This window comes from Littorina saxatilis, linkage group LG15, assembly GCF_037325665.1.
Source record: "Littorina saxatilis isolate snail1 linkage group LG15, US_GU_Lsax_2.0, whole genome shotgun sequence".
In the NCBI taxonomy this organism is placed as follows: Eukaryota; Metazoa; Mollusca; class Gastropoda; order Littorinimorpha; family Littorinidae; genus Littorina; species Littorina saxatilis.
The window spans coordinates 27,184,769-27,197,560 of NC_090259.1; the positions used below are offsets into that span (position 1 = coordinate 27,184,769).

General features: G+C 42.9%; 1 protein-coding gene across 2 annotated transcripts in view; it reads right to left on the reverse strand.

The window, feature by feature from the left end:
* The window catches only part of LOC138948962 (coiled-coil domain-containing protein 18-like), a 170,636-nt gene that overhangs the window by 55,317 nt on the left and 102,527 nt on the right, over positions 1–12,792 (reverse strand). For both annotated transcript variants that reach the window (XR_011450131.1, XM_070320640.1), the window contains exons 10-13: positions 8,772–8,959; positions 2,977–3,107; positions 1,901–2,121; positions 1,100–1,351 (exon numbers count right to left, since the gene is read on the reverse strand). Coding sequence is in view for 1 of the 2 variants with exons in the window: in XM_070320640.1 (XP_070176741.1) it covers positions 1,100–1,351; positions 1,901–2,121; positions 2,977–3,107; positions 8,772–8,959 (792 nt within the window). In the remaining variant the exon portion in view is untranslated. The remainder of the gene's footprint in view (positions 1–1,099; positions 1,352–1,900; positions 2,122–2,976; positions 3,108–8,771; positions 8,960–12,792) is intronic.

Consider the following 12,792-nt stretch of genomic DNA (forward strand, 5'->3'; position numbering starts at 1 on the left):
CAAGAACAGGCACACACACACGCACATAAGCGCACACCTACACACACACACAATCAGAGAGAGAGAGAGAGAGAGAGAGAGAGAGAGAGAGAGAGAGAGAGAGAGAGAGAGAGAGAGAGAGAGAGAGAGAGAGAGAGAGAGAGAGAGAGAGAGAGAGAGAGAGAGAGAGAGAGAGAGAGAGAGAGAGAGAGAGAGAGAGAGAGAGAGAGAGAGACCGGGCCGTATTCTAATCCGCGACCAAATGCTAAGTTTTACTGAAGACAGGAATAATTCTTCAAAAATTGGTCGTTATGAAAGATCTTTGGTGTTTGAGATTTACGTGAAGTCTCGATAAAAAATCCATGTCCCCCCATATTACCAAGGGCGGTTTCTTGACCCCGTTAAGGTCAACACTTGTTTTTGACCGGAGTTCTAATCCAACGCATGCTGTCAGTGATAGAACGAGACTCGAAGGGAAGTAACTCGGAGTTCTGGGTGCGGGAATTCCCGCAAACCTATGGGTCTGTCAGTGGGTTTCGTCCCCTGGCTCGGTTTGTAAAAGCGTTAAAAGCCAATATCTTCCGTTTGACTACCGTTAGGAATGTAATTTTTTGCATACACCCTGTCTAACCCTATTCCTAACAATTTCACGAAATTTGAGCTTAATTGACCCAGAGATACAAGTCTTACCCGACAAACACCGACCGACTGACCGCCCGCCCGCCTCAAACAAACAAACAGACAGAGCAAATCCAGTAAGCCCCATTATCCTAATGGCGGCTCAATTACACATTAACATGCTTCCATTTTAAACTTCGAGGTCGTCATCGTGGATTGACGCCCGACCAAAGCTAATTGAAGCCCGACGGAGCAAAGCGACGGAGGGCTTCAATTAGACTTTGGTCGGGCGTCAATCCGCAATGAAGACCGAGAAGTTTCAAATGGAAGCATGTTATTTGTTAATGTTATTGTAATTCAATCTGACGACGATCTTTTTCCTGCTTTCATGCGATTGGTTCTGTTCTGTTCACACACTACTTTCAGTCCACCTACCTGCAACTCACATACACACACACACACACACACAGACAGACAGACACAGCCACACACACACACTCACCATCTCGATCTGTCTCTCATACTGCCGGCACTGCGTAGTGTGAGTCGCCTGGTTCTGCTGCGCCGTTGCCCGGCAACGTTCCAGCTCCATCTGTTGAGCCTTGAGCTTCTGGCGAGTGACCTTGACCTCTTCCTCAAGGGCATTGGCGTTGAGCTGCACTATGGAGAATTGGGAGTCGGTCTCTTTCATCTCATCACTCTTCTCTTCCAACATGGCTTCCAGCTGACTGATGCTGGCAGACTTCTTCCATATCTGGGTAGGGAAAGGCAGGGGTAAGGAACACCAACTTGAACCCAAGACAGTACACTTGCCATGCTGCCAATGTTGACAGCGTTCAAAAAAGAACCCCATCGCAAAGGAAAATCCGTCTTTCGTAATAAGTGTCAGTCATCACCATGAAATCAAATTACAATGACAAAATGTAAAACAAACAAAAAAACAAAAAAAATACATGTATAAACAAAACTGACCCCACCGCATCAGGAAGACTCCAGTGTTGAAGCAATAATAAGGATTATCTTTTTACCCTAGTGAGCAGCATTGAAACATATCTAAATGCCCCCATGATTAAGTCGGTTATCTGCCATCCATTTAGCAAAACTCACAAACAAACTCACGCACGCACATCTCTCCTTCCGTTCGTCCGTCCGTCTCTGTCTCTCTGTCTGTCTGTCTCTGTCTCTCTCTCTCAATGTATAACAAATGTATGTGTCTCACACACATACACCGACACACAACTCTACTTCAAACCGATACAACCCTCCTGACTCTTCAACTCTTCTTACATCCACTAACTCTGACCTCTTGTTCCAAGCGAGCGACGGATTGGCAGCGATAGTTGACATCCTCCTGAAGCTCGATCACCTGAGCGTTCCTCTGGCCCAGGCGAGCCTCCAGTGTGATGATATGAGAGTCACGTGACTCCAGCTCCGACGCCTGTTGGCTGACCTGCCTGGCTAGGCTGGCTCTGTCTGCTTCCAGCTTGCCAACCACCCCTTCCAGATCCCTCGTGTGCGTCTCACCTGAAATTGTTGCACCGAAAATAACTTGCTGACAGACAATTTTCGTGTCTTCTCTCTGTATTCCCCACTTAAAAAAAAAGAGTTCTATGCATGTTTTGTAAATCATTTTAATTCATGTCTTAAGCTCATAAATCTCAATGACTCATCTTAACAACTACTGGCGTGGTTGCATGTGTAGAAATCGTTTGCTTGCAAACGATGGTCATGCAATCATTCTCTGTACAATGTTCTTGAGGTGCTCTTACCTCCCTAACATGCCCGTGTTTGTTGTCTCTTGGTTTCTTAAAAGTATGGTACCACTACGCATATCAATTACTGGAGTCACCCTCAAGCGCAGTTCATCTGAGCACTTACTTCGTCCACTAAAAACACATGGAGTTACGCCCATGCAAACTCAGGCATCGTGAACAATCATTCTGCAGCAGACTTCGTTTAAAGACAGACTAACCTGACGATGACTGCTCATGATACTCATCCACACAGTCATAGGAGTCGACTTGAAGAGACATACACAAAGGCAAACACACAGACAGACACACACACACAGACAGACACACAGAGACACACAGACACACACACACAGACACAGACACACACAGACACACACACACAGACACAGACACACACAGACACACACACACAGACACACACACACAGACAGACAGACACACACAGACACACACAGACACACACACACAGACACACAGATACACACACAGACACACACACACACAGACACACACACACAGACACACAGATACACACACAGACACACACACACACAGACACACACACACAGACACACACACACCACCACCAAAGCGCTCTGAGATGCATTACTGAATTATATCTGACCTTTGACTGCCCTTTCCACGAGATCTGACAACTCTGCCCGGAGGTCACACACCACCAGCTGGTCGTGCTCCTGTGCAGTCAGCTGTGACCGCAGTCGCCTAATTTCGTTGTCCATGTCGATCAGCATGGCCCTGTTACATGATCAAACACAACACAAATAAAATACAAGGAACTTAGTCGATAAATATTGACAGGGGGCCGACTAATGGTTTAAATGTGAAATGTGTGTATAATAATGGGTGTGGGTCTGAAATGAAGTTAACATTTGTTTTGAATAATTATTGGTATTTTGACAATGTGGGTAGCATGGAAATGTAAGCATTTGAATGTAAGTCTTAGGTACCATTGTACCCAGGAGGAGAGACGAGAGATAGGAGTAGGTTGCAATAGCTTTTGTAGTCTTTGAGTTTTGTTTTTGGAAAGACATTGTAAAAGAAAAAAAAGACAACTACAGTAATGCAATATTTATTGTGAAAACCAACGATTGTACAAAGAACATGTGAGGCAACATTATGTCTATGATGGTGTGAAGAAAATTAGTTATGATTTATACCATTATTATTTAGACTTGAGACTGAATAGCAAAAGGCGAAGTGTATGTTTTGTGGTGTGAATTGAAACAAAATGAAAAGTGTAAATATCTGGGAAATTGTGGTTTGAAGACTTCGTTATTTCTTGATTGTTATTTACTATTATATTGAAGTGAATAGCAAAACGCTGTAATGAAATTAGCATGGGATTTATATATATATTTTTTTTAACTCTATAAGAACGGATAACTCCTATATGGTTCAGGCAAATGAGGCTAATTAGTATGGAAGAAACACTCATTTTTGCCCCTTGGGGCATTCAAGGCAACAAACAACCACATACATCTGATTTATAATTTAGTGAGACATAAAAAGCTGTATGATAATTTTGTAGTGATTAAAAAAAAAGGATACATTTGAGACTGTTGGCAGGGGTGAGCAAACGTGTGACCGACTCAGCGCAGAGATGATCGAAGAGATTGCTTCGTAGTCAGTGTTGTGACGAGCGTTGGCTAATGGTAACGAGTACATAATATGTGTGTAGTTGTGGTGTGTGTGTGTTTGCGCGTCGGTTTGGATTATGGGTGTAATTTGTAAAACAGATGTGACAGTAATAATGGAGTTCACATCAGTGAGGTTAGTTTGAAATGGAACACACGCACGTTTTTGAAAAAACAATACGAAATTTGGAACCATGAGATCTTCATCAAATAATAAACTGAACATCAGCAAAACATCAAAGCAATTATTAATAAGGTTTGAAAAGCTTGACTGGATTGAAGGCTGAAAACGTCATTTACAAATTACATCTGAGATGGGGAGGGCGGGTGTGGGGAGTGCTGAAAGTGTGGATGAGAATTAAAAAAGAAAAGAAAAACAAGAAGGGCAAAGCCCATACGACTCACATGCTTGACCTTGACCTTTACATGACCTTGAACTTCAGGGTCAAGGTCAAATAACTAAACCTAGCAATGACATCATACACTAAGAACTTCTTTACACATTTTTCCTACCAAAATACAAGGTCATACAACACAAAACTGTTAATTCAAGACATAGGAAGTACAATGGTGCTTATTGGCTCTTTCTACCATGAGATATGGTCACTTTTAGTGGTTTACTACCTTATTTTGGTCACATTTCATAAGGGTCAAAGTGACCTTGACCTTGATCATATGTGACCAAATGTGTCTCATGATGAAAGCATAACATGTGCCCCACATAATTTTTAAGTTTGAAACAGTTATCTTCCATAGTTCAGGGTCAAGGTCACTTCAAAATATGTATACAATCCAACTTTAAAGGACCCTTGCGACCTTGACCTTGAAGCAAGGTCAACCAAACTGGTGTCCAAAGATAGGGCTTACATTGCCCTGTATAGCATACATAGCTAAGGTTGCCATTCTCGATAACTTCAGAAAAAAATGCGAAAATGTGAAAAATGGTCATTTTTAAGACAACAATTACGGCCCCTGTGACCTTGAACTTGAAGTGAGGTCAAGTTGCCGCACATGTTTTTTGAGATCTTGTAACCATACACCATCAGGCCACATCAGGTGTTGATAGACTTAATAGTGTCCAAGAAATATCCAACGTTAAAGTTTTCCGGACGGACGGACGGACGACTCGGGTGAGTACATAGACTCACTTTTGCTTCGCATGTGAGTCAAAAAGAGAGTGACAACAGGCTGCCCTTTTCGTAGCGTTCATTAATTAATTCCTATTGTTTACATGTGCCAATAATGTTATAAAACTGTACCTAAGGGGATATAATAACGATTGGCTGTAGCTTTCGAACACAGAAAAAAATTATTTCAGTATTGCAATGCAAAGTGGTTTTGATAGTGTCGAATGTAAACAGAACAGTCTCAAAGTGAAAGTGGATGTTTTCCGGAAATTGCGAAGTTAAAAATACAGAAAAGCGCGCTTTCCTGCTTAGCACAATACGCTACCGCGCTAATCTGGCGTGTCAATAATATCACTACGTTTTGGACGTAGAAGGTGAGCGATTTCCTTCACGCGGGGATTGACGACGCTGTACTGTCTGTGTTGACGGTCTAAAAATAGCCCAACCTCTGCTTTGAGACCCATGTTCACCACCACCCTCAGCTAATTCAAGAAATGACCCCCCTCCTGATAGGTAGACGTGCACTCAAGTTCACCTCTGCTTTGACCTGTGTGCCAAGAGTCAGATGAGAGAGAGAGAAAGCGAGAGCGAGAGAGAGACACACACACACACACACACACATAGACAGAGACAGACATAGAAAGACAGAAGCGGAGAGACTCAGAGGGAGACACAGACAAAGACATATATACAGAGAGAGAGAGAAAAAAAATGTAACTGATCTCGTGAGAACGGTTGAGGCCTTGCAAGGTTTTGACGGCAACAATAATTATTGTAGTTCTCTAAGACTTTATTTCTGTTTGATTTGTAATATGTTGGGAAGACATATTTATCAATTGATCAACAAAATAAAACATAATACAAAACGACATAACATTGTTAAAATCATTATTGGCCAACGTTGAATGTTTACGAAGGCCTCAATCTTCCCGCGCCGTAGACCAGATTTGGTTGATTTTGGTATTTTGATTTTACATAACATTAAACCTTTCTTGGGGTTCATGGTCATGGCAACAGCCATAATAATATTATATCATGTATAATATTACATTTCAGCATATGTGAATTACATGTCATCATACCAAACTGTCATACATTTTTATTCCCACATCATTCTGATTGATCACAACCAAACCTACTATCAGTGGACACATCCAAATGCAAGCGCCTGTTCTTGACAACTTGCCACTGATCTAAAAATATAGATCAGTGCAACTTGCTGGGTCCTTTGCCGCCACAGACACTGTTTGGCCTGTAGGTAAAATGTACTATGTATTTTCTGATTTGTGCACAAAAGCTTTTTTTCTTTTTTCTCTTTTTTAACATTACAATGTTTAATGTCACTGTATGTTTAAAAGACCATGGTCACATTTGTAAAACAAATGTTAAATTAGAAAATAAATAACATTTTGGTTCATGATATTTTCCTACACATGTGCTGTGAATATAAGAAATAAAAATGTCGGTATATAAGTCACTCAAATGCAGTATAGTATGAATGGTTAGAGTTTGTTGCGGTTGACCCAGCACAGTTCGACCTATGATGTTTTTGTTGAACAATTTTGCCGTCACCCCTCCCATAGGGTGACGTATTTCACAACTTCCTGTGTTACACAAACTCAGTGATAACCAATTTTGCCTTCACCCCTCCCATAGGGTGTCGGATTTCACAACTTTCTACTGATGAACAATGTTGCCTTCACTCCTCCCATAGGGTGACGGATGTCACAACTTCCTGTGTACACAAATTGATGACGTATTTTACAACAAAATGGCGCTGCCCATGGTCAACCTCGAAACTATCCGTATGAATGGGGGCCTCCTGGCCCCCATAAAAATAAACAATTAAACACACACACACACACACACACACACACACAACAGATAGAACAAGAAATTCCTCCGAGGTAGGAAAAACACCCCCGTCAAAGGGAAATAACCTTCTCAGTTGGTGGCAGTGACTGAGTGAGAATGGTTATTTCCCTTTGACCATTAAGATGTCCCTCTATAAGTCCTTGTATAATTTTAATCCACCAATAACTCCCTAACCGTGTGTTTGACTGGTCCCAATTTTTGTAAGGACCGTCTCAGGAATGTATAGAACCTGTTCACCAAGTTTGGTGACGATCGGTCCGTTCATTCTTGAGATCTATATGCGAACACAAACAAACAAACACATCGACCGAATCCTATACACACCAATAACTCCCTAACCGTGTGTTTGACTGGTCCCAATTTTTGTAAGGACCGTCTCAGGAATGTATAGAACCTGTTGACCAAGTTTGGTGACGATCGGTCCGTTCATTCTTGAGATCTATATGCGAACACAAACAAACAAACAAACACATGGACCGAATCCTATACACACCCCTATACCGGGGGTGTAATAATGCTTACTGTCCAAAATCACGAATCAAAAAACAACCACGAAGGCTCTTGCGATGTCCATTTTCTCAACATGTCTGTTTTCATTTTATTGTTATCATCAGCATATTAGAATTTACTCACATCAGCCAATCTGACCCGAAATCAATCAACAGTTAGATCTAGCTTGTCTGACTGGACAACGTGCACAACGACGTAAACATCCCCAACACAAAGGTTAATCAATATGTAAAATTGACAACCCTCAGACTCCACACAAAACAATGTCAAACAAAACGAAAGGAAAGCAGACAAGAATTGATCGTGTCTGGTTTGTTGGACAAAACCTCTTGGTGCAAAAGGTCCCACATCTCAAAATAAAAAAGGAGAGCGCCAAACAAACACAAGAAGTAAATTGCAAGCAGCCAGATTTGTCGACTGTAACTAAACAAACCAGCTCCACTTTTCTAGAAGCATCAACTGTTTCAACAACGACATGCAAATAAAGCTGTTTTTCTCTGAGTGGGGCAAACAACTTGCTCGAAAACGATTATTCGCGAGCTAAAGTTTGATTCTACCCTCCTTGATCCTCCTTCATTGTGGTTTTCACCCACCCAGATAGGAACTGTATGTGCATGTGCATGCGAATATTATACAGGTTGTGATGTGTGTGTGTATGTGTGTGTGTGTGTGTGTGTGTGTGTGTGTGTGTGTGTGTGTGTGTGTGTGTGTGTGTGTGTGTGTGTGTGTGTGTGTGTGTGTGTGTGTATGTGTGTGTGTATGTGTGTGTGTTGTGTGAGAGGAGAGACAGACAGAAACAAAGACAGAGAGAGAAAAAGAGAGAGTGACAGAGAGAGAGAGAGAGTAAGAGAGAGAGAGAGAGAGAGAGAGTAAGACAGACATAGAAAGGGATAGAGAAAGAGATAGAGAGAGGGAGAAAGACAGAGAGAAAGGAAGAGAGAGAGAGAGAGAGAGAGAGAGAGAGAGAGAGGCGGAAAGAGAATGAGAAAGAGAGAGAGAAAGAAAAAGAAAGAGAGAGAGAGAGAGAGAGAGAGAGAGAGAGAGAGAGAGAGAGACAAATAGACAGACAGACAGACACGAAGATAAAGAGAAAGACAGACAGAGACAAAGAGAGAGACACACAGTTGATCGCTTCACGACATAACGAATGTCACCATGAGCCACTCTCTGCCTCTCTCCCATGGCAGATAGGGAAGGGCCCGGGGGAAGGAGGGAGATGGAGGGAAGATCTTCTCCATGACAACCTAGCCTACCTGAGGTCGGCGATGATGTGGCTGATGGTGGAACCATTGTTGTTGGTGTTGCCTTCAGCAGCAGAGGCGCCCCTGGTGTCCAGCAGACTGCGTGATGAGTTGCGGCCCTTGCCAGACAGCGCGTTGGAATGCAGGCTGGCCCCTAATAAGTGGATGCTGCAATTACCGCTGTCATCCGCAAGTCCAGACTGAAACAGAGAGAGAGAGCGAGGAGTTGGGATGGGTGACCACTGGGTTGTGTTCGTCTGTCCGCGCCAGGAAAGTCGGGGGAACAGAGATTGATAAATGGATGGATGGATGGCTCATTGCAAGCACATAGGGGCCGGGTAGCTCGGTTGGTAGAGCACTAGACTTGTGATCCTAAGGCCACAGGTTCGAATCCCGGTAGGGACGGACACGGGTCAACTTTATGTGCAGACTCAAAGACGGTATCAATGTCCCACCCCCGTGTCACCACAGGGACACGAAAAAGACCTCGGTCATACTGCCACAAGTGCAGGTGTATGATTACAAATAAACACGCACACACCTGGGTAGCGCGACTCTAATTGTTGCTGCTAGCTTTCCACTGGGAGAAGGTGACCCGAATTTCCCAGTATTGGGATAATAGAGTAAATGAAATGAAATGAAAAATATATAACCAGTGAGTTAATGCTTAAGTTGCCGATGTCATCCGCTAGTCTAGATTGCAAGGCAGACAGCGGTTGAGATTAGTGACGTCAGTGTAGTAAAGGCTTTAAAGTCGGGGGAACAGACATGTAAGTTATGTCACTGACAGGTCGAAAATACATCAAACTTGCATCTGATTAGTATGAGCAAATAAACAAGAAAAAAAGCACACGAATATGACGCACTCGTACACAAACTCACCAGGGCAAAAGAGAGAGAGAGAGAGAGAGAGAGAGAGAGAGAGAGAGAGAGAGAGAGAGAGAGAGAGAGAGGGGGGGGAGAGAGAGAGAGAGAGGGGGGGAGAGAGAGATAGAGTGAGAGCGAGAGGGAAAGAGAGAGAGTGAGAGCGAGAGGGAAAGAGAGAGAGAGCGAGAGTGAGAGCTATGGAAAGAGAGAGAGGGAGAGGGAGAGGGAGAGAGAGAGGGAAAGGGAGAGAGAGAGGGACTGAGACAGACAGAGAAAGACGGAGACAAGACACACAGAGAGACAGACAGAGAGCTCCAGATTCTTCGACGCTGATCTGTGAATTTCCATGCCCCTGCAGGACATGTAATGACGTATAGAAACCATTTCTTTAGAGGACAAACGATCAGTGGGACCTGGATTGAAAGTACATGAATGTAAAGGTCGAAAGGGGGAGTAGGATTGTATGTGTTAGGGAATGACTTCAAAGCTGGGCCGTACGAGACCTGTAACACCATGGCGAGAGAGACGAGTTCTAAACAACAGACCCAAACTCTCACCTTCCCTCTTCTCACCAGCTAACCGTTGTGACTTCCAAGTCTGAAGAAAAACCACACTGACTGACTTGTTCAAAGAAAACAAAAGATCAAAATAAGACACAAAAGAGCCATTTCTTTCAAAATTAATGGAATTTCGACGGGAATGAGATGCATTGTTCAAGAGGGTAGATCATTCGTCAGAAGCTCATACACATTACTTTTAAACCGCACTTATTAACCGATGAAATGGTTTCAGATTGATGTAAAGCAGTGCAGGCACCGAAAAAGAACAAACACAATAGAGTAGATAACAATTCAAAGAGTACAAAGAGAGAGGACGCGATAAGTATTCCTGAAGAAGTTTTAGATTTCAGTGATGAGATGGCTTGGGGAGAGCCCTTTCTCTCTTTGTCGCGCAGAATAAAACGGGTGGGGTGGTGGGTGGGGGTTGGGGCTGGGAGGGGTGTGGGTGAGGGTTAGAGTTGGGGGGTGATGTTTTACACCATAAAATAGTTGTCCGGACACGGTTGCATGGCCAGTTCTTCACTTTTGATGTCAAGTGTTCATTCAGAGGCTTGTAGAAAATCATGGAAACCCATTTGCACAGGGGATGAACACATACTTCTTGAATTATTTATAGCGGATATGACGACACAAGCACATGTTCACTGACAATTGTACGGATATCCAAACCCATTTGCAGATCATACAACTTGAACCATTACAATCGGATGCGACGTCACAGGCAGCGAATCGTTTTCTACGACGCACAATATATGCGTTACTAACGTGGGCAACAACATGTTGAAGGTGTTGCTTGGTAAGTGTCTTTGGTTTTTTTGACAGAGTATTTTTTTTCCATCTGAAACTCTTGTCGTTTCAGTAAATAAATCCCGTGAGAGACCATCATGATCTCGTGGCTAGCTCAATAGAGCTTCATTAAATATTGATTTGTTTGACAGAGCTGGGGTCCAGTGTGTTCCACTGTACACAAGTGGCATAAAATTTTAAGATATTTTAACCGTAGACGTTGATTTCATTAACAAACGCCATTTGCACATAAACTCAAGCTCCAAAGTCAAGCAACGTTATTTGAAAACAATACATTTATTACCTTTATTTAATAATGTACTCACTCGCGTGACGTCGAAACAAGAGGAAATACCAACACAAAACAAAACATGTTTCTACATAGACAAAACATGTATACTATGTTTGTTTTTGTTTCTTCATTTACTTCATTTTGTCGTTGTTTCAGTTTAAACCTTTAATTTGATTATGATTGACAGAAATCAGGAAAAAAAAAGTATTGTAGTCGCCATATAATATGCATCGCACGTATGAACATTAAAACGACTGAAAATTAACGTCATATACAAGACCCCAGCCCGATCAAACGACTTTAATATTGTCTGTGCAGCACCATCTGGAGAAGAGGTCAACAACCAAAAGATAACGATTCAGATTTGTTTAAGCGAATAAAAAACCCAGATATCCCAAGTCTTTTGAACGAATTTAGATAAGAAACTAAATGAGAGAAGAGAATTCAACGGTGCAGAGAGATAGATAATTGTATTACCGCTGATAATATCATGCCGCTATGTTGTTAAAGAAGACTCGTCGAACAGTGGACCCCCTCCCCTTCTTCTAGAAACACCACCTACCATTCACACACACCCCTCCCCCACACATACACACCCGAGTTCAGACTTCCTCTCTTTTAAGTCCACGATGTTTTAGACTTCCTCTCTTTTAAGTCCACGATGTTTTAGACTCCCTCCTTTTTGAGACCTTATTTCTGGCAGGTTTTAAAAGTGGGGTTCCGTCGTACTTCATGTCGCTACTATGATTGAACCACAGGGCTGCTATCCTATTAGAAACTTCTACTTCTCTTGCAGCTCCCGCATAAACAGGCCCTGCTCCAGATTCTGCATTAAACTCCATACATCAATCCGTCCATCAACCAATCAGTCAATCAATCAGAAAGCATGAGATTGCTGCTGCTACTCTTCTCCCTTCATGACGTCGTCAAAGGTCAACAACCTTTCAGCTCTGAGGTCATCATGCAGAACCGTTACCATGGCTGCCCAGTGCCGTCCTCTACCAGTGAAAACTTCACAAACGCTTTGACTGTCCGATCTCGACTGGGGTGCGTAGCTCAGTGTTCCGTAAGCGAGCAATGTCGTGGGGTCCTTATGTGTCCAGTAGTCGGTGGAAGTAAAGCAGTTGCGTGTGACATGAAGAGCACCACGTTGTCATTGTGTGAACAGCAGGATGGAAACAGCACGAGCAAGGGCTGTTACTTTCTGCAGACGGTGAGTGTGAGAGAGAGAGAGAGAGAGAGAGAGAGAGAGAGAGAGAGAGAGAGAGAGAGAGAGAGAGAGAGAGAGAGAGAGAGAGAGAGAGCATATGGAGAGGGGTGTTACGTTACACGTGTGCGTGTGTGTGTTCGTACGGTCGCACTACTTGTCTGTGTGGTCGGTTGCTTACAAACACAGGAGGTTTACCACATCTTTCTTTCTTTCTTTATTTGGTGTTTAACGTCGTTTTCAACCACGAAGGTTATATCGCGACGATTACCACATCTCGTTGAAAGTAATTTATATTATTTGCAAGGGATTCGTGAACAC